Raw genomic sequence first — 21,796 nt, forward strand, 5'->3', positions numbered from 1 at the left:
TTAAAAAAAGACTAAGGTTCTCGACACAACCATTCGGCCTGAAACAAAACAACTTTGACCATTGCTCTTGCAAGACTGATGCATTCTCCAAGCAAAGACACCGGGCCAAAGGGTAGCTGTATGTCAGGCGACTTAATCCCATCTCTCAATCTGATGCACTAGGGGTCTCCTTCAGGCGAATAGTTAACCGCGAAAACGCTGTCCATCTAGCCACACCACCCATAAACATGCCGTTGACCCGTGGGGAGTATGTCAGAATAGTCTGGGCCGTTTAATCAAAGTGCGGTCAACTTCAAATAGTCCGTCTCTCTTTTTGGCGCACTTTACGCAGCGTACATAGAACATGTTTCCCGGGTAGTGGCCAAGGACTTGGTATGCTGGATTGGCCCCGACAAACTCAGTTTGTTCCCAGTCTAAGCAATTTTCACAGTACGCGCATTCGCAAGAAATGCAACAGTACAAAAGTCTACCAGAATCCGAGGTCGACCGGAGGCACTTGGTGCAGTAATGATGTGGACAACATATTTTGGTCTTGTTGATGTGGTAAACAGCATCTACCAAATCGAGACATTCTTCGTGGAACGCTCGGGGGCAGTTAGTGCAGGCACAAGGGTTGAACCTTTTGCAAAGAAAGCATGTCTAGAGCTTATTAGCCTTGGATCATTGTATCTGAAATGTTGTACTTACCAGTTCATTAGATATGGTTCTTTTATCCTTTCCCTGAGTGGATTTGCCAGCGACTGTCCGCTTGTCACTGGTTATATTTTCCGTCAAGACTTCCCAATCGTCAACGTATGTTGTCCTCTGCTTGCCGATGCGACGATCGGCCCGACTAAGGGTCATGAATGATTGATGATCCCACGCCCAGGATGTCGACGTGGTGTCGATGACTGCACCGTTGAAGATGTTCGTTTTTACGCCTTCGGCTCTCTTCAACCACTCTTTCTCGTCGACAGAGGAAGTCGGCCTCCCTGGGCTTTCTGGACCTCTCGCCTGGCTGGCTGTGCATTTTTGCAGTACTGAATACCAGTCACATTCGCTGACATCGGCGATGGTAAGTTCTGATAATTCCAGTTCGTCACAGACCAGCGGAACTGAGGTCTCAGTTGGTGACCCGGGAACATCGAGCGCCCGATCCTCAACGACTCTGTCGGCGAGGTATGCCTTCTTTAGCAAACGGCGGCCCATCTGCTCTTCTACAGTACCTTTCGAGTGGAGTCTGAAAACGTCAACTGCCCTAGTCTGACCAATCCGGTGGACTCTTGCTTCAGCTTGTCTCATCACCTGCGGGTTCCAATCTTCGTCGAGGAACACAACGACTGAGGAGCTAACGAGGTTGAGCCCTTCGCCACCTGCCCTAATCGCAAGCAAGAAGACCATGTATCTTGCGTCATTGTTGAACAAGTGAACAGAAAGTCTTCGCCAAGCGCTAGAAGTTGAGCCGTCGAGTCTTGCATATTCAAAATTCGTCTGGCTTTTGAGCACTTCCAACATGTCCTCGCAAAGGTTCAAAGCTTGGTCGAAATTCGAAAATATGATAATTTTTCTTCCTTCGGAAAGATAGTTTCGGACAAGCTTTTCTAGGACAACAAACTTTCCTGATACAGCGACCAAGTCCTTCGCGGATGGATCTGAATCCGGGATAGCCGCACGTAGCATGTAGGGATGAATCGAGCACTGTCGTATGTCACCTTAGTGCTCTGTGAGTGCAGAAGTACAATGGCATAACGCACCTTTCGAAGTTCCATGAGGGTATTTGCCAGAATCTTGTATTTCCTCTTTTCCCTCATTTGGGGCAATCGGATCGTCGATTGGGATAAGGTATCACCGTTGTTCCACAACGCTTCTTGCCAATCTGGTTCGGCGCTGTGGTCCCTCGATGGAGTGCTGACGCCGTCTTCGTTTACCGGTTGGTCGACGCCTGTAAGAATTCCCATGTACCATGAATGCTGCATCCGAGAAAGTGGCACAGACAAAATAGTTTCCCTCATTGGGGGGATATCAAGTCCTACCTCGCGAGAGTCCTTTGATCGACGAAGCATAACAAGCTTCAAGAATGCTTTGACGTGGTCAAGGAAATCTGTGTCAACCTTTCCTTCGTTCAAGATGAAAGAATCCTCAAAAAGCCTAGCTGTTTGGGGAAAGAAAACTCCTGGATACAACCAGCGGAAAATCGACCACAACTCCTTTAAATCGTTCTGGATGGGTGTGCTGTGTGGATATTCCTGTCAGCTTATATACTTGGAGCAAAGCCTGCATGAACGTTTGACCTACCCTGAGAGTACTAGTTTAAACTCGGCCCTGACCTTTTCAAGCTGCTGGGTCCTTTTTGACTGGTCGTTTTTGATACGATGGCCCTCATCGAGAACCACGTATCTCCAAACAAACACTCTGCGAAACCAAAGTATGTCTGAAATCAAAGAGTCATATGTGGTAATAACAATATCAATGTCATGTGCTCGTGGACGATCTTCCTTCTTTTGCTTAAATTTCGAGATTTCTCTTCTGGTGCCTGCCTTGTCGTGGGGGGAGCCGTGGTAGACTACAGCTTTCAACCCAGGCGTCCATTTGGTGATTTCAGAGACCCAGGTCTCCACGACGCTAAGGGGACAAACTACCAGGAATGGCGCGGTATTTTCGCAGCCGAGATCTCCATTCTCTTTGACGTGTTGGAAGAGAGCCAGCGTTTGTATGGTTTTACCCAGGCCCATCTCATCGCCGAGGATACCCCCGATGCCGTTGTCTCTTAGATAAAGCAAGAACGCTAGTCCGTCCAGTTGATACGACTTCAATTGTCCCCTCAGCCTAGCACACAAGTTAGCAAATTATCAAAGGTAAACGTGTAATTTTAGACTATACCCTTCAGGCTGCGCCTCTAGCGTCCGATAATGTGGCATTTCAGGGCTAACAATGTCTTCTACATCGCCCACCCGCTTCTGGCCCAAAAGCGGTTGAACCAAACCCCAAATTTGCTCGAAAAAGCAATCTCGCCGATGTTCGATTTCGACCAAGACATCTGAATGATATGTAAAGGTATCCGCGTTTCTTTGGTACCGTGTGCGCGGCTCGGTGGAGGAAGGGGAGGAGCTCCTATCGCGTTGTTCGAACGAGTTTAGACCTAGTATGCTTTTCAGCTTTCTTCAAACCACACTGCTTCCCTCGAGGAGTACAGCATACCTTGCGATCTATGTGACCAGCATGGTGAAATTAGATCGGAGGAGAAAGAAGACCTGGGGGTCCTCAATGAACTGCTGACAGGGGAAGGCAGGGAATCTGTTCCAGTATGGAAACTGGGAGGTGCATCTCGCGATGGTGGGGTGCTTTCTCTGAGTTTGAAGCCGGGAGGCATCTCTCGCGAAGCTGTGTTGCCCATGGTTGATAGGACGGCACCATGTATGGATCTGATAATTGGTGTACAACGTCAAGCTAGATGTTTCCCGAGAAGGTAAGATGAAGCAAAATGAGAGAACATATAAAGAAAGAGACAGATGGCTTTTGTAGGTAGTCCATGCTTGACATAATCCACCCTGCTGATCAAACTTGGTACGGTGCACCAATATTATCACCGCCATTACAGCGATGAATACTTGAGGTTGTTTTGACAGATTCGAAGATTATTGGTCGTGTAGATAGCTATATAAAGATACTGTGAGACCAATGAGAGTCTTTCAAAGTTCTAGGTTGTTGATTATCAGCTTTCACTCACTGTATGGATGATGAACTGAGGAACAAGTTTGCTATCACGGAGGTGAAAAGAAGTGACATTTAGCTATTAATAGTAAAAAAGAGATATTCTTGGATACTAGGGAGCAATGAATGAATTTCATGAGACAACTAGTGACTGGTGATGAAGTAAAGGGGTGAGGGGGTGAGAGGGTGTGAGATAGAAGAAGGCATGGATGAGGCCAGAATGGAAGATATTTCAAAAATAAACTGTGGGGCCTTGGGAATATGAAATGACGTGCAAGTAAGAGATGTCCCGGGAAAGATACACCAGAGATGAATCCTTGCTTGGGGATGTTGTGGGTTTCGCTGTCACTTCACTGATCAGGGTACCTGTCAACAGCAGGTTGTCGCCAGAACAACCAGAAACATACAAGAACCAATTTACCCCATCAGGCTTATACTTAGATATGAAATCACTGCATTTCAACTTATTTCACTCCATTTGTCAAAATTTCCTCCAACTTGAAAGCCTAAATCTTCGTATACACTCGACAAGAAATGACCTAAACCTTGATCCTCCGACTCAACATCTCAGTTCCAGCAGACTTTTCAAAGTCAATATCCTTAGCATCTCCCCTGCGACCCAGAGCCCTGCGAATGATCCAATCCTTACTGTTGACCTGTTCTTCAACGTCCCCATCTTGCAGAACAGGGATTCTACTACTTCCCTCCAACCTCCTCAACATCACGCTATCTTCTGGCCTGGCGAAATAGACAAGACTATAGCGCGTCGAATCGGCTTGGTCTCCAGGTGGAGATACCACACGGTGGATATTTGAGCGTAAGAGTCCATTTGTGAACTTCACCATCGCATCTCCCAGATTGACGATGGCGTGTCCGGGCAACGGCCGCACATACACCCATTCTGCGCCTTCGCCCGGTGGGAGCACTTGTAGTCCTCCAATACGGTTAAAGAGAATAGTCACGCTGCCAAAATCAGTGTGTTCACCCATGGCTGTGCGGCGATCATTTACAGGCTGCGGTGGTGCCTTGATAAACCGGACTTGGTCACCACTATGTGCGGTCAAACGGTGTATATTCGCTAGCGTGGAGTTTGGAAGGTCCAAATCGGTGTTGAGGAGATTAAGGATGAGGGTGACTATCGAGTGGGAGGATCTCATGAACGACTCCAATAAGCCACGCCTCTGAAGCAGAATGTCTGGAGCAGGAAGCGGATCCATCACGCCTAGAATATCGTCCTTCGAGACCTGAAGGTTGTTAGTGTGGTGTTCATGCCACCTGATTGACATCGGTACATTGTAGAACTCATTACGGTCCAGATTCCCTTGACGGTCTACAACCGCTGCACCTTGTGACTTATACCCAAAGTAGGAGTTCTGACTGCTAAAATCGTACTTCTGTTTCTCCTCGAGGTCGAGAGAGAACAGATCCTTGCCTGTCTGAAACAGCCTGTCCGCATCATTTAGGAGACCATTCCCACAGCTCGGCTCTTGCAAGTCCAAGTAGAAGAAACCTATTTTCTCAGATGCTTCCATCAGTCGTTTGATTTCCGTTTCATCTTCGGTTAGGAGCTTCGAGAGGGACAGGCGAAGAAGGGGTGCGGTTGGAACGTCCGAGGGGAAGGGGGGTAGCCCGATGAAATTTTCCGGTTCAGGCTCCATGATAGATGTTGCAGCTTTTCTAATCTAAAGTAGATCAAATTGAAGCAATAGCCTCTTAGTCTGGGAGGTGTGTTTTAATCTCAGGGGATGTTAGTATGGGCCTTCTGGATATATAAAGTTGCCTCGCGTGCGGGGAAAGTCACAGCCGAGGATAAAGTTAACTTGACAAATCTGAGTTGCTCACGTCGTTTGCATTGTTGTATTAGCCAGACAATGGAAAATTATAACCATAGCTTTACTGACTTACCTGCAGGTTATGAAGTCCTTGTATGATGTCGGCTTGCCAGCAATGTAGGACTTTGTATTAGACAGTTGTTCTTAGTTACTATATGACGGATGTTTTTAGAGCCTTTCTAACTGAGGCATCAATAATACCAAATTATATGAAATATTAAGATAAGCATGACATGTCGAATAGCTTTGATGAGATACATTGCAAAATATAGGCCAACAAACCAGGTGGATCCATGATGCTATCCCAGGCCATAGATCAGGTACCCTAAAGCGGAATAGCGCGATGAAACCTTATCAGTCCCGATAAGAAACCTCCAACATTTTCTCACCTTCAAAGCGACTCTCATTTCTACGACGACAACCAAAGCCATACCACCGAACAAACACAATGGGTACCACCCATACATTCTTATAACTACGAAACCGCAACCCCACCAACGCCATTCAATCACCATGACAACAACCCCAAAACCACACATCGGCCAGGAGCTGCTCTCCCGCGCGCACGCCCCCGACACAGCCGAGCAACTCTTCACAGAGCGCATAAAACACAAACCCCTCTACCTGCGCCCAACATCTCCCACCCCCGCCGACAACCGCAACCGCCGACGTCTACACCGTCTCCGCAAAAAGGAATACTTCCTCCGCAAACAGAAACCCAAGCCGCTCTCCGCGCGCCAGAAACGCGCCTCCGGCCTGTACGACCTGCCCAAGGAGGAGTGCAAATATGCGGTTTTCAAAGAGCTCCATAAGCTGTGGGTGGAGTATATGCATGACATTCTTGATGTGAAGGACCGGCCTGGTCAGTTTGCGGTGACTCCGTTGTCGCATGGGAGTAAACTGGTGTCTGCAGATTTTCATGGCGCTGAGGTGGAGGTTGTGCGTAGTCGGTGTGCGGGTCGCGTGAGTACAAAGGGGATTGTGGTTAGGGATACGATGTTTACGTTTGTGGTTGTTACGGAGAAGGATGAGGTGAAAAGTAAGTGTGTCTGGAGGTTGGGGGTGGGATGACCGTTTCTAACGCGGTTTCTGTTTTAGCTGTGCCGAAAGAGCATACAGTCTTTCGGTTCAGTGTTCCTTTACCGGAGCCTCAAAACGACACTACGGAAGGTAGCGGTGATACAAGTGCGGGCAAGAATTTGGTCTTCGAGCTCCACGGAAGCCAATTTGAGAACCGCCCGGTCGACAGGGCCAACAAGAAGTTCAAATGGAGAAATGTGGATTATCTATAGGTGGAGCTGCGAAAGTTCAGGTATGGCCTACAAGAGCCCATTGCGAAACGGGGAATTCCGATTGATGCTGGTCATTATATAAGGAGGATAGTTTCCCATAGATAACGATATTGGTGACACTGCCATACCTTGGGTGACAATTGTAGATAAGTTGGGAATGTAGTGTTTTGGACGAACGTTGGTAGTCACCAATCCTGGGTGAATGTCTAGACGGTCGTCTCATATCGCGAATCTATATCCATGGACTCCCTGCAGTGTACTGCCCCGTTGTATGGCGAGTGTTGTAGCGTATGCTACCAGTCAAGTCCAAGCGCTCATCCCCATAACTTGGCTGCGACCATTGTTGAAAATGGGAGGGGCACTACCGAGCAAAGCCTGCGATCCATATAAAATCAACCTGTGTTAACAGGTCTACCACTATGGTGTCTTACCACGTATTATTGTATTACCGCCATTGAGATTTGTATAGTATTGAATTGTAATGATAGCTTATGGTGCGGATTAACATCGGCAAACAAATTTGTAAATTTCATTTTGTTATGGAAGGGAGATCAATGCCTTCCCAAGCGAAGGCGCGTTTCACGGCGAACTGAATTTCTTGTGGGTGCCCATATAAGAGCTAGGTCCTCGATAGTCACATCGGCGCAGCGAGCCAACAATTTAAGCAGGGTAGAGCCGTGGAAACACGTGATGCTTTCTGCTGTTTTACGGCGATGATGCATCGTGACGCTGTAAGAGGAACCTGACGTCGGGGCGGAGTAGAGCCCAAGTATGGACTCCAGTAAAATCCACCTAGAGTACAATCCGGAGTTGGGCGGAGCACCGACGAGACGGAAGTTCGAGTCGTCACCACCAGTTCCTATGAACCATGGCGATGTCCTGCCATCGCAGCGCAGCATAGAGACGGTTGGCACAAGATATGCCAGGATCGAAAAGTCCACCTCACATTCCGGCCCATTCGATGCTGAACGTTCTAACATCGTCTGCTTCTCGCGACTCATGGTCCGAGGCAGTCTCGTCCGCTCCTCCAATAAGGAAGCCCTTTTTCACGCCCGTACCAAGTCGGCCGCCGGCGATGATCTCCATCAGATCTAACTCTTCATGCCACCCCGTCGACACAACCAAGAAGTGAGAGTGGAAGCGCAGCGGGTCACCCGGGTACGCGAGGTACTGGCATCCGAACCGGAGGCCTGGGGAAAGGAAATAGCCTTCTGAGTGGAGATGAGCGAATAGAGGATAGGAGGAAGGCACGTCGGGAAGAGGCAGCTTGTGCTGTGCCGATGGTTCGAGGGGAAGGAGCGAGTGCGATGTAGCGGGTGTTATTCCCATGGCATGCGAGGCAGTGGCGGTTGAGGGACGCCGTGAAGAGGATTGATCAGAACCTTGCTGCTGTTGCTGTTTCTGGTCGCCTGCAAAGAGGCCGACGACCGCCTCATCATCCTTGGTGGTACTGTCCGTTGCAGGTGTCTCCGGTGGTGGTGGTGGCTGGGAGGCCTTCTTCTTCGCAGCATTTGCAGCTTTCTTCTCTTCTATCTTCTTGAGCGCCTCTTCCCTCTGCTGTTCTTTCCGGCTAGCCTGCATCTGCATGACCTGGGTGCCCTGGGTCTGCAGCTCCTGGAGATATCTCTGCCGGTCTGCCTCCATGAGGGCCTTCATCCCATCGGTTTGGACGTTTACCTCATCTACGATGCATGCTACACCTTTCTCCACCAGAAGACGGGCCTCTTCCGCCATCAGCTCCAGCGGCAACCCAAGGAAGACATTCTGCTGGGGGATTTGCGGCAGAGTGCCGCTTAAGACACCACAGATGTGATGCTCCCGTCGTAAATACGTGACTGCATCGATGGAGAAGATAAAGTAACTACCCGCAATATAGGAGATTGGAATAGGGAGATTAGGTTCGGTATTCATTTTGTCTAACGGAAAGTAAAAGATTCTTAGAAATGGGACCACTGTTGCGAAGACACCGTCATTAGCATATAATCCAGACATGGTCTAAGCAGAAATCAAGTAGCAAGATGATAGTCCGAATCATTTAAAAGATACATTTCTCAGTCACATGTGCTCGTATTGTGAGATATAATAATTGAGCTTCAGGGGATTGACAGATTATAGTATTTGAATAATCATGTAAAGGACACAACGCGCATATCTTGGTAGAAAAGATAAGGACTCACCATCAAATGTTAAAAGGTCATAATCGAATGAAGAAAACCTTGATATTTGACCTGCAAAGTCAGAGCTACTTGTCGATATCCAAGATGTGGGTGTTGAAGTGAAGAGAAAGAAATTTTGGTGGGAGAAAGCTCTTTTATGGCGCTGGGAGCTTGGAGCTATTCCTCTTCAGGCGTGCCCACTGCGGGCCCGCTGAAAGTTCGCCTATTGTGTATGCAGCCTTGGGATTAAGGCTGCAAATGCAAGCTTCATAGCGAGAATCGTGTAATCGTATGCACAAACATATGTACCAGAATGTGTAGATATCGAAATTTCGAAACTTGTAATCCCAGGAGTATATTGTTCAGGAACCTCTGTAATCGAGCAAAATGCACCTTGCTCAGTGTCGTATCATGTGACCACATATCAGGGAAACGGAAGGCGGTGAATTCCGCATAGAGCGAGTCCATTGCTATGTTGACTGGACTCTGACCTTGTCTCATACCGCGGACTCATTCCAGCACCAATATCACCAGTATCACCATGAACTTCTTTCTATTGATGTTCCTGGTTTTTTTCGCACCTCTCATATTGCTCGTAGGTGAGTATTGTACTATATACATGGCTCGTGTCGTGGTCCGTAACCGCATAGGTTCGCTGACAACTCGCAGGGTGGCTTGTTGCTTCGTCTTGTTTAGGAGGTCGTCTTCGCTCCCGACTACCAGGATTCTCATTGAGACCCAGTACTGATGCCTATGGGAGGAACTATCTCCGAACAATGGCCAATTCCGGGCCCGCCATGTCCGAACAGATCGAACTAGAGAATATGCTGGCAGAATCGGATCCCGAGGAATGATCCACCAGCCTTATGTTTCCGCCTGTCACTTTCTGTGATGATATATCATTCCATCAGAACTCCAAATCGGCCTTTTTAGGCATCCCGCCGGAAGCGGCCCCGTCCTGAGCTTCTTTATCTCCTTCCGCGGGTGGTAAACTGAACGGTTTGATCTCGAATTTCCTCCGGCTGAGAGTGAAGGCCCAGTCTTGTCCGATGTTCTGGTCACTGCCACCGCCTCGTTCATGCAATACCGGTAGTCGATGGGTTTTCAACATCCCCTGTGGAGGCTCTTCGTGGGACGTCGCAGCACCGGATGCCCCAAGAGCGTCGGCGGAATGGGGAAACGGACAGAGCTCAATAACCCCATCACTTATTATCTCCATCCACCGCACGAGTCCGGATGATCGGCTAAAGAGTGACAACGGGATCGTGACCATTGCTGTGATTCGGGTGGTAGGCGCACTCAAGAGGGCTTTCAAGGAATGGAGAAACGGGAGGAGGATATCGGGCTGGCTGGTTTCCGGGGGGTATAATGTGGGATTCAGAAGAGAAGGAATGATAACGCGGTGCGCTGTATTGGGCGGGCTTTGTGAAATGGCTTGCTGCAGCCTTTTGTGTATGGAGGCGAAGAGCGGTTCGTTGGATGGGACGAGGGGGATATAATTGATGTTTGCGATCGAGGGATGCGTGAGGCGCTTCGTAAGGTCGAAGGAATGGCAAAATGCCGGCTGGACCCCGTCCGTCATTGTTTGATCTCCTGAGGTTGCAGCTGGGGCTACTCTTGTCAGTGTTTGGGTTCCTCGAACGCGCCCGTTCCGTTTCATCGGGGAAGACCAACCTCTGGATCCTGCGACACCAGCACCAAACTCGCCCAGGCGCTCATATCGCCAGGCAATTTTCATGCGATCTCCTTTGCGTCTATCAGACTTTTTCTCGTCCCCGGCATCAGCCGGTCCTAACAAGCCCGGAAGACTTCTCCCCCATTGTTCAGGCATGCCAATGACGTGGATTTTTTGATCCTGCACCACACCTTCAGCAGCATAGTACCGAAGTAACGCGCCCGCAAAATCCGTAGTCCCACTCTCCTCAATCAAAAGCATCTTCCCAATTGGAAGACCCCCATGACCCGCTAGCAGATTATCCAACGAGAGCGACCCCGTCGAAGTAGTCGGCCGTCCATCATCGGGCGACGGTCGGATTCCCGGGTTCGATTCTGGCGTCGCTGAAGCTTGTTCCGGCTGGGCTGTAGAAGCATTAGGAGCTGGAGCTCGATCGGCACCGGCCGACAGCCCTATGTTCCTTTTCCGAAAGGACATTGTGCATATAATCAGTATCTGGTAGTGTTCGTTGTGACTGCGATCATAGAATTCTTTCTTTTTTTCTGCGCGGCCGGATGTGATTTGCTGCGGGGCAGTAAGGTGAAGGCGGAGCTCGGGCCTAAAAGCGGCGGTGCACTAAAAGTCTAGCAAAAAAAGTTGCGGGCAGCCCAGACGACCTTCCTGATTTCTCCAATTTCCGCCATTTTTACCGCGACACGAACGCTTCTTGTCGCGCAATTTATCCAGCGCATCTCTCAAAGCGCCAATTTTCAGAAACTCAATATCAATACTGCGTCGATCGCACCGCCGCGAACATGTCGGATCCGCTCCTCTTCGAAGACACCTTCACGATCACCGGGATCAACGCGCAGAAATATGACCGTGTCTCCCGCCTGACGTGCACCTCCTCCGACGCCTTGACGTCCTTCACTCTCGATGTCAACACGGAGCTGTATCCGTGTGCGATTGGCGAGTCGGTTTCTATGGCGCTTGCGTCGACACTGTCCCTGGATGGCAAGGAGGACACGGGCTCGAAGGGCTGGAGAGAGGTCGGAATGGGCGAGCAGACTTTGGCCAACGACTATGACTATGTTTGCCACGGCAAGGTCTACCGATTTGAAGAGGGTGCAGGTGAGGGAAACATGTAAGTGTCTCAACAGATTCCCACCTTGATTGTGGGCATTATGGAATGCGTTTATTAACTAGGATTTGTACAGGGCGGTTTTCATCTCCTTCGGTGGTCTGTTGCTCTACCTTGAAGGCCCCTATAAGAAGCTGGCACCTTTGAGGATCGACTACGTGTATCTGCTCCTGAAGAAATAATTACAATTTCAACCGTTCACTTTTTTTCCTGTGTCGCGATGTGGATATTTGGTTTGAATTGGCTTCATGGGTCGTCAAAGAAAAAAAGTCGGTTTGCATTTCTGGGATGATTTATATTGCAGCGTTGGCGTTAGATTTGGTGACTGGGTATCAGATAGAATATATCGGATGTTGTATTCTGCAGGTTTCGAAGATACGTCTATTGCTTGCTATCGGATGCTGTCTAACCCTCAAAATGAGAGGCAGTGGGGAACTCCAAACGGCGGTGAATCCTGGAGATGATGTCCAGAAAGTTGGGCTCGTTCTCGGGAGTCAGGATCCCGTGTCGGAGGAAAAAGTCGATCAGAACAACGGAACAGTTAGGCTTGAACTCTCCATTTGCCAAAGCCGCTTGGACTTCGTCAACGGTCATCAGGTAGAACTGCTCCACCTCGGAGTCGCAAGGCTTGGGAACAACATCGGCGCTCAGTTTGAGATCGTAGATGTATTCCACCTCAGGCTGCAACAGGTCGGTCTCACCCCCCGCCTGAGCACTCCGAACGTAGAAATAAGTAACACACCCAGCAGCCGTGGAGTTCTTCCGCACGACATCCTCAGGAAGCGATGCCTCCTCCATGGCCTCGCGGACGAGGCATTCACCCGGGTGTTCATCTGTGCTCATCCCACCCGCCACCGAATTGTCCAGCATACCAGGGTAGGTCTGCTTCGTCTTCGATCGCCTAGGGATCCAGAGTCGCAAGCCGTTGTCGTCGTTCACATAGCAGGTGGCATGGACGCCGTAGGACACGAAGCCAAAAAGCGGGGTTGCGGAGCGTTCTACCTCCAGGAGAAACTTGCCGCCTGGAGCGTAGACGGGATATTTTTCATTCCGCCATCCTCGCAATATCTCAAACGTATCCCGCTTCACGGCCACTGCGAGCGTCTCGGCCATCAGTTGACTGCGTTGCTCCGGTGTCGCGTCACGGTCAGTCATGAGCGTGACGGTCTGGTTGGTGGAGTCGATCGCCCAGGAGCCTTCGGGCAGTTCAAGCTTCTTTACGACGGAGTTTAGCATGTATCCTAGGTTGGCATCGCATCCGTTAACCCTAAAGGCATGGTAGTTGCGCATATGGGCCGTGTAGAACGCGGGGTCATCCGCGTAATACGGGAATCTATAGAAGGTCAGAAGATTGCATCGCTAGTATAGAACAATAAGAAGCACCTGTCGCATTCTTTAACGAGATCAAGGTTTGATTTACCCATGGCGTCGAGGGAATAACAAGCACACAAGTCAATGCTTGCAATATGGTAACCAAATGCGGACCGCGATAAACATGGCCGGAGATCAAGATGCCGGAGAAGAGGGGCGGGCAGCGGATGCCAGCCTTATCGATAAGGCATCCACCCGGTCTATTTCGTCACCGTGCGCCTTTCATCGCGGAAAAAAAACCAGTCAGTTCTAGAAAGAGCTCTGTAGCTCTCTGGAAACAATGTATACTGATCGTCGCTAATAGCTTTCTGACCCTCTCATAACCTATAAACCAACCAGTTCACCTCTCACCCCTCACCTACCTCCCACATCGCGATCGAGACCCCTCCTACCCCTCCGCAGATCATGTTCTCCGTCATCGTCCCAGACCGACCCTGTCTAACAGACATCGTCGCAGTAGACGGACAGCCCAACGGCCAAGCAACCAAATTCGCCTTCACATTCCCCCTCTACCCCGCCTTCACCGAGCTCGTCGTCTTCCTCCTCCCCGGAACAGTCCTCCCCCCAGACACCGCAGCAGCAGTGTACATCCAGCTACCAGACGCGAACGCACCGCCCACGGGGCCCGAATTCCGCTTCATCGGCGCATTAGCGAACGAGAAGCCCTCGTCGATATTCAGCGTGCGCCCGCCACGTCCCAACAATACCGGAGCCCAGGACGACGATGCGATGCAAGACGAGAACCCCGCGAGCGGCCCGCCCGACGCCATGGTGACGCTGGGTATCTCCCTCGAGCCTGTGCAGAACGTCGCGCCGCAGCTGGCTGCGCTGGAGGCGGAGAAGGCTAGCGCGGGGCCGTCGAAGCAGCTCGTGCGACAGACGAGACCGCAGCAGCAGATGACGACCAAGGTGCTGGCGCAGCGGATTATTGGCAATGCGTTCAACTTCCTGGCGAGCTTTGCGACGGCGGATAAGGGCGAGGATGTCGTGCCGTTGAAGAGCTTTCGCGATTGGTGGACGAAGTTTGAGCGCAAGGTGGATTTGGATCCGAGCTTTTTGGAACGTGAGGATCCGTCGCAGTCGGGTTGAGAAGTTTCGGGGTAATTGGTGCTGTATTTTGGGTTTTGGATATCTCCTTTTAAAAGCGTGAAAGACATGTTATTTGTCGGGATTAATGTACGTTGTCTATATGATTCTGCAGTTTCTGGTTATAATCCATAGGCGGCGCGACTTTGGTGCAAATGCGGTTAATTGAAGGATCGCTGTCTATATATCTTCAAAGGGTTGCTTCTATCAAAGGTATCAAAATCCTCCCAAACGCAATCTATGTCAAGCAATTTATTTGCTGTCGTCCAGCAGAAAATCCAAAAAGGTGGCCATGATTGCGACGCCATCGTGTTCCTTCACGGCCCTATTCAAAGCTTCTTCGCCTACCTCTTTTGAGAAGACACTGCTTGCCATTCTGAGACCGATAATCTCCGTCACCATGTCTTCTCTGAACTCGGGATGTCCTTGCACCGTAATGTAATGACCAGGCAGGTACATCCCTTGGATCGCGCATTGTGGCGACGAGCCGAGGCAGGTGGCATTCGGGGGGCAGTCGAAGACAATGTCCTGATGCATCTGCTGGATGCGCTGCAGATGGAACTCGGTATCAGCACTGGACCGACAAGATGACTCCAAAGTGGAACCAAGCAATCTGACCAAGGCGTGAAATAAAGGGACTTACCAGTTTCTCCTTGCCGAATATTTCCTTACCCCGATCACTCAAATCCATGTCACACACTGCGATCTCCCATCCCACGCCACTTTTGCCGACCTTCATCCCAGACGCTCGCGCGATGATCTGGTGTCCGAAGCAGATACCCAGTATCTTGACACGGTTATGCTCAATCGCCTTTCTTGTGTATTCCACAAGCTTGATAATCCAGGGATGGTTGTCGTAGGAGTTGTGTTCTGGAAGGATAGACTTAGTATAACGAGTTATATTTGCCACCAGGCGCCTTGACAACCAACTACAGGATCAAACTATATCCTGGCAACTACATCTTAACTATACATCAAGGCCCCACGGAAGAGCTAACAACTTACTGGATCCAGTCAAAAGAAGAGCATCTACATCCTCCAAGTTGGGATACTCCTGTTTAGTCACCACGTCCCAGCGCGAGATATCGAATCCGGACGTGGGGTCCAGCCTGTCCGGCTGCCTCAAGGCCTCTGCGCTCTCGCGCAGCAAAAGCGAAAACACCCCATAGTAGCCGTTATACTTGGCATCGAGACTGCCCGCTGGCTTGTCGCATTCCAAGACGGCGATTCGGAGCGGGGGGCGCATGGTGATAACGGTGTTAGAGGCGACGTTGATGGTCTGAAGGGGCAAACCAGGGGGACTAGTAAGGTACTATGACCTCACAAGGACTTAGTAAGCGTGTTCCACGTGCCGTACCTTTTCTTTGTTGATTTGCCTTCAAGTTGTTATACAATATTTTATTACAGGATTATATAGGAAAGAATCATGTATATGATCTCGTTGCTTTATCAAGCTTGTAGGGCCGGTCGAAACGGGGTTGAGACTGTCCATTATAACGCTTTAAATCGGCATATATATATAGTTGATCTAATCGTTGTAAATAGGGATATGTGATTGCTGTCGGTGAATTCTTCTATACTCCCGTCCGATTTGTCCCGGGTTTTGTCGCGTGGGGTATAATAGATATCAACGTTGTATCTAGAGGTTGGAGTGCGTGTCCACAAAAAAAACTATACAGCGCTGCGAGGTCCCGGATACCTCCTGGTGGTCTTGTTCCCATCTCGCAGGTTGGATCTGGAACTGGACCATCGGTAGAAAGGCCATTTGAAGTATGGCAATCCTTTGTATTGGCTTTCTGACTCATGTCACTGTATTGAATTTGATTCTTACATTTGGTGTTTTGTGGTGACTAAAAGATAGGAACTTTCTTTCACTCTTTTCATTCACTTCTTTTCACACTTGATCACTCAATTCCTTGTTTTATCTTTGGCAGAGATGATCTACTGAATACACGAAGGAAGAGCTAACCTGTGATCTTTACTTGCTTGAAGTTTATAGTATATTATCTGTTGTGTATTGTATATGAAATCAGTGAATGCAATTGACCAAATGTCAGGTTATCTGCAAAGTCTTCTCATGCAGCTTTACTTTTATTTCTGGGATATAACTGTCAACCTTCGTATCTTCAAGAATAATATCTATGATCAAAGTCATTTATCTGGCTGAGAGGCGCAGAAATGAATATGCCAGAAGTAATCATCTTGACAATTCGCGCTTAAAAGAGAAGTCTGGAGTTGAGATGTTCCAGGAAATAGATAACTGCACACAGCCTGTGCATGTTACTGACATCCTCAACAATAAAGGTGATCGTTATTACAGTTGGAATTTCGTCAACCTATCCTGCGGCAGAATCCAGACTGTTGAATTTCGGCGTGGACCAGGGGTTCGTACAAATGGTCCATGCATCACATGGATTGATACGATTATCCAGTTTGTCAAGGCGGCATTGGGAGTCAGTACATCCAAGATTTTACAGCACACAGAAGATATTACTGGACTCTGGAAGTTTATCACAGAAGACACACCTGATATTCTACTTCCACTTTTTCACGGTAAATATGGGTCACGACGCCCGCGAGCTGTCCATGCTTTCAACCCTGCAGGTGCAGAGCAGGAAAAGCTGGCAAGAAATAGAGCACAAGCTGATGTTAAAAACCTAATATCCATGAAAGTGAGTCTTCTGTTTGGAAGTGATGGTGCTTTATGATATCAACCGTACTTAACTGATTCTATTGCCGGTCTTAGCGTTATGACCCTTTTCAGGAGCTACCTGTCGTGGGTGACAAGCATCTTGTTTAGTACCCTCATAAAGTCAAAGTCACACGAAAACGCAGCAGGTCTAGTTGATTAAATCTTTCATGAAGCTCTGATTGATGTAGAAATGGGGCGCTCTCTTGAGAGCATCGACTATTGGCAGAAAGCAATCATGTTGATAGAGTGTGTAAGTCAACCGGCTATCTAGGATTTATTAGACAAATAGCCAACTGTTATACTGCTGTCACACTGGATATATGGTTACTTCCCATGGTCAAAGTGTCATGATATTTTCCCTTTAATATTTACAACATATAAGTAGTATCTAACTTATCATTATCTTGGGGTTAGACCATAGTATGTTTACAGAATACTGGAATATAAATACATAGTTCCGGTCACGAAGCCCTAAAGTCCTTATGACCGAACACAATCAGAAAATCTGGGGACTTTCGCTCAGAAGCGACATCTCACCATCCCAAACAAACACAAACCCCGAAACCTGCGAGTGATTATCCAGCCACGCCATACAGCCATCGACTTGGAAGATTCTAGTCATATAACCTTCCAGCCAGTCGAGTTCATCCTGCGATACAATCTTGCAGACGACCCCACCAACAGCATTCTCCGCCCCCATTTGAATAGCCACCGGTAAGTCGCCCCAATGTAATATCTTGTGGCCGAAGATCATGGCGTGGGGAAGCGCAGACATTTGCGAGCGGTTGAGCAGCTGCTTCAGGACAGCTGGCCCTGTCATGGGTCCGTAGAAAAAGAACCATTTTTCTCGGAAGGGGCGGTCCTCTTGTTGGACCATCGGTGGTATGGTCCCATCCCATGCCATGAATTTTCCGGCCATTGGCGAGGGGGGTGGAAAGTTGGGGGGGAGATATTTCTAGCCATCCTTGTCGTGGTGTTGCTGGGCCTGGTAGGTAGATAGTTAGCTATCGGAATTGGAGGATGTTGGTGGTCCATACAGATGGAGGACTCGATGGCTATGGGGACGAGGATGTCGAAAGTCACGTCTTTGGCATTTATACATCTTAGGTGAATAATACGTCACTAACCCTAATCCCGGCCAACCCATACCACGACAGATGGCAAGTGACGACACGGTGGACGCCACTACATCCAATCAGATACACAGAAAGACAGCTGTTTTGAAGACAGGTTCAGATAATGATGTCCAAAGACTCTACAGTTACCGTGTATTTGTAGAGTCGGCGTCAAGTACTAAAGCAGAGTCTGTAGGCTACTCACTGTAAGATATCCATGTACTGCATCCTTAGCGTATCTAGTTGACTGGGGGCATATAAAAGCCGCATCGTCCTGAAACCAACCGCGGAATTTTTCCGCATCTTCAGGTTTTAACATGTCCCATAATATCTAGTTAGTAGACTCCGTACGCCATCCAGGGAAAAGAGTAGGTCGCAAATCCGACCCCAGCACGGGCCAAGGATTGTCTGCACCTAACTAGAGATATGGTGAGCAATCGATGCAATAAATGACTCACTGGCTGTGCGATAGAGCCTGGGGGTAAAATCCAAAACAATGGACTCTACCATTGGACGTGGTCAGCCACGGCTCTCATCTTGCAGTAGAGACAGGCATCATGCATGAGACAGGAATTGTACTCCTTACAAGGGCGGATATACGGCTATGCAAAGGTCCGTGCGGGGTCTAAACTACAACCAAGCAATGACTATCCGCCGCACATACCACGTACCGAGTCGTTTTACTGGGGTTCTGGCCACTGTTCATAGTATGGGGCTTACAAACCATGTTTGGAGAACAAGGTCACTTCGATAGACACTTTATGCCCTCTTGTCATGGGATATACTTGATTTGTAATAGTAACGAATTCAAGTAACAGAGGTCAGGGTCTGATGTGCTACCTCGTTAGGGCCGGGCGTTCATACACGATGTGGGGAGCTGAGAAAATCCGAGCTAGAATAAGTCAACTGCGGTTGGATGAGTAGGAGGAAAGCGGCAGCGGAGACACCCTCCGAGGTCGGTAAGGACCCCCGCAGTTAGTCCACTTGACTGAGAGTAGGTTAGTACTGGCAGTCCGTCCATCGTCGACTACTTACTATAGAGCGGGGTAGCTGATCTATAGCTGGATGTAGACCAGCTTTGAGATCGGAGTGTGGTGATAATACTCCTGATCGGGAGAAGAACTATCATAAGATTACCTTGAGAATAACAGTATGCATGGGTTCATCAAACAGGCAAACAGATGCGTGAGACATTGAAAATAAGTGAAAGGGGGATTGGATTCGATTGGTTTTTGTTTGGCTGAGCGGAATTCTCATGAGGTCAAAAGAGCCTATCAGATGGTGGAGAACCTCAGGCCCCATCGAGTCATTTTTTACAGCCTGCATTAGTGGAGTCAGTCATCTGCTTATCAAAACGGTGAAAAAATAGAAATATTAATATGAACAAGCACTATAATGGGGGCTATCCCTTCTTGTTTTTTTTTTTTTTTTTTCTTATCAGAAGCCTCGGTGGAAATCAATCACAATCTAAGACAGAAGTCCCATTGAGAGATTTAAAAACTCTTCACCCTCCCGAGATCTAGAAGAAAAACTATCTCTCTCCGGAACCCGTCCTCTATCTAGTAAATTAAACGACCCAGTGCACTGTTTGATTGCGACGTATTACTATTGCTTGCTTGAACAACATCTTTTTCCCGCGGTTCTGTGAATATCACTGAATGATGGCGGGGGACTCAAAACTGCCGTCGGAGCTGAACGAGTCCACTCCGCTACTTCAGCCACCTCCCTACTCTGAGACTGATCAAGGCTTCCAACCGAGTTCATATTCGACGATACCAACAGCAGAAGAAGATGCGACATTCCCGACTCTGACACAAGTCGACTCGGTCCCAGCTGGTTTGGAGATTGAGCCAAGCCTGCAGAGAATTCCGTCGATAGAGGCGGTCCGAAAGACGACAGCAGACGCCGAAGGCGGCCCATCGGGGACAGACAAGAACTATGCCTCGCGATTCATCAACGTATCACCCATGAGGTTTTGGTTAATCTTCTCGGGCATCCTCATAGGATACATCATTGGGTTCTTCGATTCCACCCTCATGGCGTCGAGTCATCCAGTCATCACATCACACTTTCACGCCTCCAACTCGGCGTCGTGGCTGTCGACAGCGTTCCTCCTGACGTCCACAGCCTTCCTCCCACTCTTTGGACGGATCTCGGACACGCTCGGCCGCAAGCCTGTCTATCTCTTCGCCATTGCCGTGTTCTTCGTGACGACTGCCTGGTGCGCCATGGCGCAAAGCATCGGCAGCTTCATCGCCGCGCGCGCCTTCTGCGGCCTCGGCGCAGGCGGCGTCTTCTCCATGGGCATGATCCTCTCCAGCGACCTAGTGCGCCTCGAATACCGCGGCGTCTACCAATCCTACATCAATCTCTGTCTCGGCATCGGCGGCTGTCTGGGTCTCGCCTTTGGCGGGTTCCTGTGCGACCAGGTAGGGTGGAGAGGTGCGTTCTACGTGCAACTGCCCTTCATCTTCATTTACTTCCTAGTGGCGGCGTGGACCACCCCCAGCGACCTAGGCGTCAAGCACGCCCGCGTCGAGCGCATGACTTTCAGGCAACTTCTCGGCAGCATGGACCTCGTTGGGTCCGTGATGCTCGTTCTAGGCGTCACGGCCCTGATCATGGGCCTCAACCTGGGCGGTAATGTCTTCAGCTGGACCCATCCCCTGGTCATCTCGTCCTTGATCTTATCAATGGTCTTAGCTGTGGTCTTCGTGCGCTACGAGCGCAACGTCGAGCGCGCCGTCATGCCCATCTCGCTGCTTTCGAAGAACCCGCGCGCAAGCATCATCTTTGGAAACTTCTTCGGCTCCATCTCCATCAACACCATGATCTTCAACGCCCCACTCTACTTCCAGGCCGTCAAGCTCGCCAGCCCTACAGACTCAGGACTCAGACTAGTCGCGTCCACGCTCGCCGTGACGGTATCCAGCGTCTCCACGGGATTTCTAATTACCTGGACCAAGCGTCTCAAGCCGACCGTCATGGTGGGCGACGTGCTTCTCTTCCTGGGCGGCTGCGCAGCAGCCACAATGGGCATAGGCACATCCGATCAAGTCGCCATGCTGTGCGTGTCGCTCTCGAGTCTGGGCCAGGGATTCGCGTTCCCGTCATTGATGGTGTCTATATTGGCTACTAGCGATCAAGACGAGCAGGCTGTCGCTACGACGACTCTCGGTCTGTGGAGGAACTTGGGGTCTGTCATGGGCGTGTCGCTGAGTAGCTGGATTTTCCAGAACACGCTGCTGTACCAACTCGAGGAGACGGTCACCGGTCCAGACAAAGACAGTGTCATTACCCTTGTCCGTAAATCGGTCCAGGCCATTGTTAATCTCGACCCGATGCACCAGCAACAAGGTATGCGCCATTTTTTTGCTAATATCAAGAACAAATCACTGACAGACTCTAGTGATCGGGGCATATGCCACCGCTCTCAGAGCTACTTTCCTTTTCGCCGCTGTCTGCGGAGCAATCATGCTCATGCTGCACTTGCGGGTTAAACTGCCCCGTTTGGGAAGTAAATGTTGAGTGTGGACTATTTCTATTATGTTTTGCATGTAAGTCCCTCCGTCTGCGCGGTAGCATGTCACGGTGCTGTTTAGGGAACAGATTGGAAAAAAATCGGCGCATATTATATGGTAATGATGTAAATGTTTTGATGAATGGGTGATTTATCTAATATAGGATATAAATGTATTGAATAAGTTTATATTGCCTGTTATGGGTCTGTGAGCAAACTTGTTCCATCCCGGGGAGTAGATCGTCAA

The 21,796-nt window shown here is 49.4% G+C and overlaps 10 protein-coding genes across 10 annotated transcripts; 4 read left to right on the plus strand and 6 right to left on the minus strand.

The window, feature by feature from the left end:
* Positions 1-252: 252 nt before the first annotated feature.
* On the minus strand, positions 253-5,348 carry BDW47DRAFT_114878 (putative oxidoreductase, 2OG-Fe(II) oxygenase family; the record flags this gene model as incomplete). Its single annotated transcript, XM_024814732.1, has 9 exons — positions 253-413; positions 684-993; positions 1,087-1,677; positions 1,734-2,225; positions 2,619-2,805; positions 2,860-3,138; positions 3,171-3,248; positions 4,255-4,934; positions 4,983-5,348. 9 exons carry the CDS (start codon positions 5,346-5,348, stop codon positions 253-255), a joined length of 3,144 nt encoding a protein of 1,047 aa, XP_024676169.1.
* Positions 5,349-5,972: 624 nt separating this feature from the next.
* On the plus strand, positions 5,973-6,996 carry BDW47DRAFT_97959 (RNase P/RNase MRP complex subunit). Its single transcript, XM_024820532.1, has 2 exons — positions 5,973-6,561; positions 6,621-6,996. The coding sequence occupies exons 1-2, from the start codon at positions 6,036-6,038 to the stop codon at positions 6,812-6,814; spliced, it is 720 nt and encodes a 239-aa protein (XP_024676170.1). The 5' UTR covers positions 5,973-6,035; the 3' UTR covers positions 6,815-6,996.
* A 585-nt stretch (positions 6,997-7,581) lies between these two features.
* BDW47DRAFT_25363 (tRNA splicing endonuclease subunit SEN34) lies at positions 7,582-9,093 on the minus strand. The gene is made up of 2 exons (XM_024818572.1): positions 8,992-9,093; positions 7,582-8,766 (listed from the first exon to the last, which is right to left on the minus strand). Exon 2 carries the CDS (start codon positions 8,723-8,725, stop codon positions 7,757-7,759), a length of 969 nt encoding a protein of 322 aa, XP_024676171.1. The 5' UTR covers positions 8,726-8,766; positions 8,992-9,093; the 3' UTR covers positions 7,582-7,756.
* A 421-nt stretch (positions 9,094-9,514) lies between these two features.
* Positions 9,515-11,127, minus strand: BDW47DRAFT_97964 (elongator complex protein 4). Its single transcript, XM_024820533.1, has 2 exons — positions 9,640-11,127; positions 9,515-9,569 (listed from the first exon to the last, which is right to left on the minus strand). The coding sequence occupies exon 1, from the start codon at positions 11,120-11,122 to the stop codon at positions 9,878-9,880; it is 1,245 nt and encodes a 414-aa protein (XP_024676172.1). The 5' UTR covers positions 11,123-11,127; the 3' UTR covers positions 9,515-9,569; positions 9,640-9,877.
* Positions 11,128-11,439: 312 nt separating this feature from the next.
* Positions 11,440-11,947, plus strand: BDW47DRAFT_121945 (DNA-directed RNA polymerase core subunit RPB8; the record flags this gene model as incomplete). Its single annotated transcript, XM_024815743.1, has 2 exons — positions 11,440-11,768; positions 11,842-11,947. The coding sequence occupies 2 exons, from the start codon at positions 11,440-11,442 to the stop codon at positions 11,945-11,947; spliced, it is 435 nt and encodes a 144-aa protein (XP_024676173.1).
* On the minus strand, positions 11,842-13,257 carry BDW47DRAFT_25378 (thiamine pyrophosphokinase-related protein). Its single transcript, XM_024818573.1, has 2 exons — positions 13,149-13,257; positions 11,842-13,098 (listed from the first exon to the last, which is right to left on the minus strand). Exons 1-2 carry the CDS (start codon positions 13,187-13,189, stop codon positions 12,171-12,173), a joined length of 969 nt encoding a protein of 322 aa, XP_024676174.1. The 5' UTR covers positions 13,190-13,257; the 3' UTR covers positions 11,842-12,170.
* A 137-nt stretch (positions 13,258-13,394) lies between these two features.
* On the plus strand, positions 13,395-14,383 carry BDW47DRAFT_97969 (OPI10 family protein). The gene has a single exon (XM_024820534.1). It carries the CDS (start codon positions 13,542-13,544, stop codon positions 14,223-14,225), a length of 684 nt encoding a protein of 227 aa, XP_024676175.1. The 5' UTR covers positions 13,395-13,541; the 3' UTR covers positions 14,226-14,383.
* On the minus strand, positions 14,384-15,485 carry BDW47DRAFT_97971 (type 1 glutamine amidotransferase). Its single transcript, XM_024820535.1, has 3 exons — positions 15,228-15,485; positions 14,866-15,092; positions 14,384-14,771 (listed from the first exon to the last, which is right to left on the minus strand). Exons 1-3 carry the CDS (start codon positions 15,466-15,468, stop codon positions 14,475-14,477), a joined length of 765 nt encoding a protein of 254 aa, XP_024676176.1. The 5' UTR covers positions 15,469-15,485; the 3' UTR covers positions 14,384-14,474.
* Positions 15,486-17,322: 1,837 nt separating this feature from the next.
* Positions 17,323-17,966, minus strand: BDW47DRAFT_97975 (uncharacterized protein). The gene has a single exon (XM_024820536.1). It carries the CDS (start codon positions 17,831-17,833, stop codon positions 17,411-17,413), a length of 423 nt encoding a protein of 140 aa, XP_024676177.1. The 5' UTR covers positions 17,834-17,966; the 3' UTR covers positions 17,323-17,410.
* Positions 17,967-19,479: 1,513 nt separating this feature from the next.
* Positions 19,480-21,763, plus strand: BDW47DRAFT_97976 (putative MFS multidrug transporter). The gene is made up of 2 exons (XM_024820537.1): positions 19,480-21,386; positions 21,439-21,763. The coding sequence occupies exons 1-2, from the start codon at positions 19,688-19,690 to the stop codon at positions 21,555-21,557; spliced, it is 1,818 nt and encodes a 605-aa protein (XP_024676178.1). The 5' UTR covers positions 19,480-19,687; the 3' UTR covers positions 21,558-21,763.
* Positions 21,764-21,796: the final 33 nt, after the last annotated feature.

This window comes from Aspergillus candidus, assembly GCF_002847045.1.
Source record: "Aspergillus candidus strain CBS 102.13 unplaced genomic scaffold BDW47scaffold_2, whole genome shotgun sequence".
In the NCBI taxonomy this organism is placed as follows: Eukaryota; Fungi; Ascomycota; class Eurotiomycetes; order Eurotiales; family Aspergillaceae; genus Aspergillus; species Aspergillus candidus.

Coding starts and splice junctions, on each gene's coding strand:
- BDW47DRAFT_97959 (XM_024820532.1), top strand. CDS start 6,036: ATGACAACAACCCCAAAACCACACATCGGCCAGGAGCTGCTCTCCCGC. Junction 6,562..6,620: donor GGAGAAGGATGAGGTGAAAA/GTAAGTGTGTCT, acceptor TTTCTGTTTTAG/CTGTGCCGAAAGAGCATACA.
- BDW47DRAFT_25363 (XM_024818572.1), bottom strand. CDS start 8,725: ATGAATACCGAACCTAATCTCCCTATTCCAATCTCCTATATTGCGGGT.
- BDW47DRAFT_97964 (XM_024820533.1), bottom strand. CDS start 11,122: ATGTCCTTTCGGAAAAGGAACATAGGGCTGTCGGCCGGTGCCGATCGA.
- BDW47DRAFT_25378 (XM_024818573.1), bottom strand. CDS start 13,189: ATGGGTAAATCAAACCTTGATCTCGTTAAAGAATGCGACAG. Junction 13,099..13,148: donor CTCGTTAAAGAATGCGACAG/GTGCTTCTTATT, acceptor GACCTTCTATAG/ATTCCCGTATTACGCGGATG.
- BDW47DRAFT_97969 (XM_024820534.1), top strand. CDS start 13,542: ATGTTCTCCGTCATCGTCCCAGACCGACCCTGTCTAACAGACATCGTC.
- BDW47DRAFT_97971 (XM_024820535.1), bottom strand. CDS start 15,468: ATGCGCCCCCCGCTCCGAATCGCCGTCTTGGAATGCGACAAGCCAGCG. Junction 15,093..15,227: donor TCTTCTTTTGACTGGATCCA/GTAAGTTGTTAG, acceptor CTATCCTTCCAG/AACACAACTCCTACGACAAC. Junction 14,772..14,865: donor TATTCGGCAAGGAGAAACTG/GTAAGTCCCTTT, acceptor TTCCATCTGCAG/CGCATCCAGCAGATGCATCA.
- BDW47DRAFT_97975 (XM_024820536.1), bottom strand. CDS start 17,833: ATGGCCGGAAAATTCATGGCATGGGATGGGACCATACCACCGATGGTC.
- BDW47DRAFT_97976 (XM_024820537.1), top strand. CDS start 19,688: ATGATGGCGGGGGACTCAAAACTGCCGTCGGAGCTGAACGAGTCCACT. Junction 21,387..21,438: donor CCCGATGCACCAGCAACAAG/GTATGCGCCATT, acceptor GACAGACTCTAG/TGATCGGGGCATATGCCACC.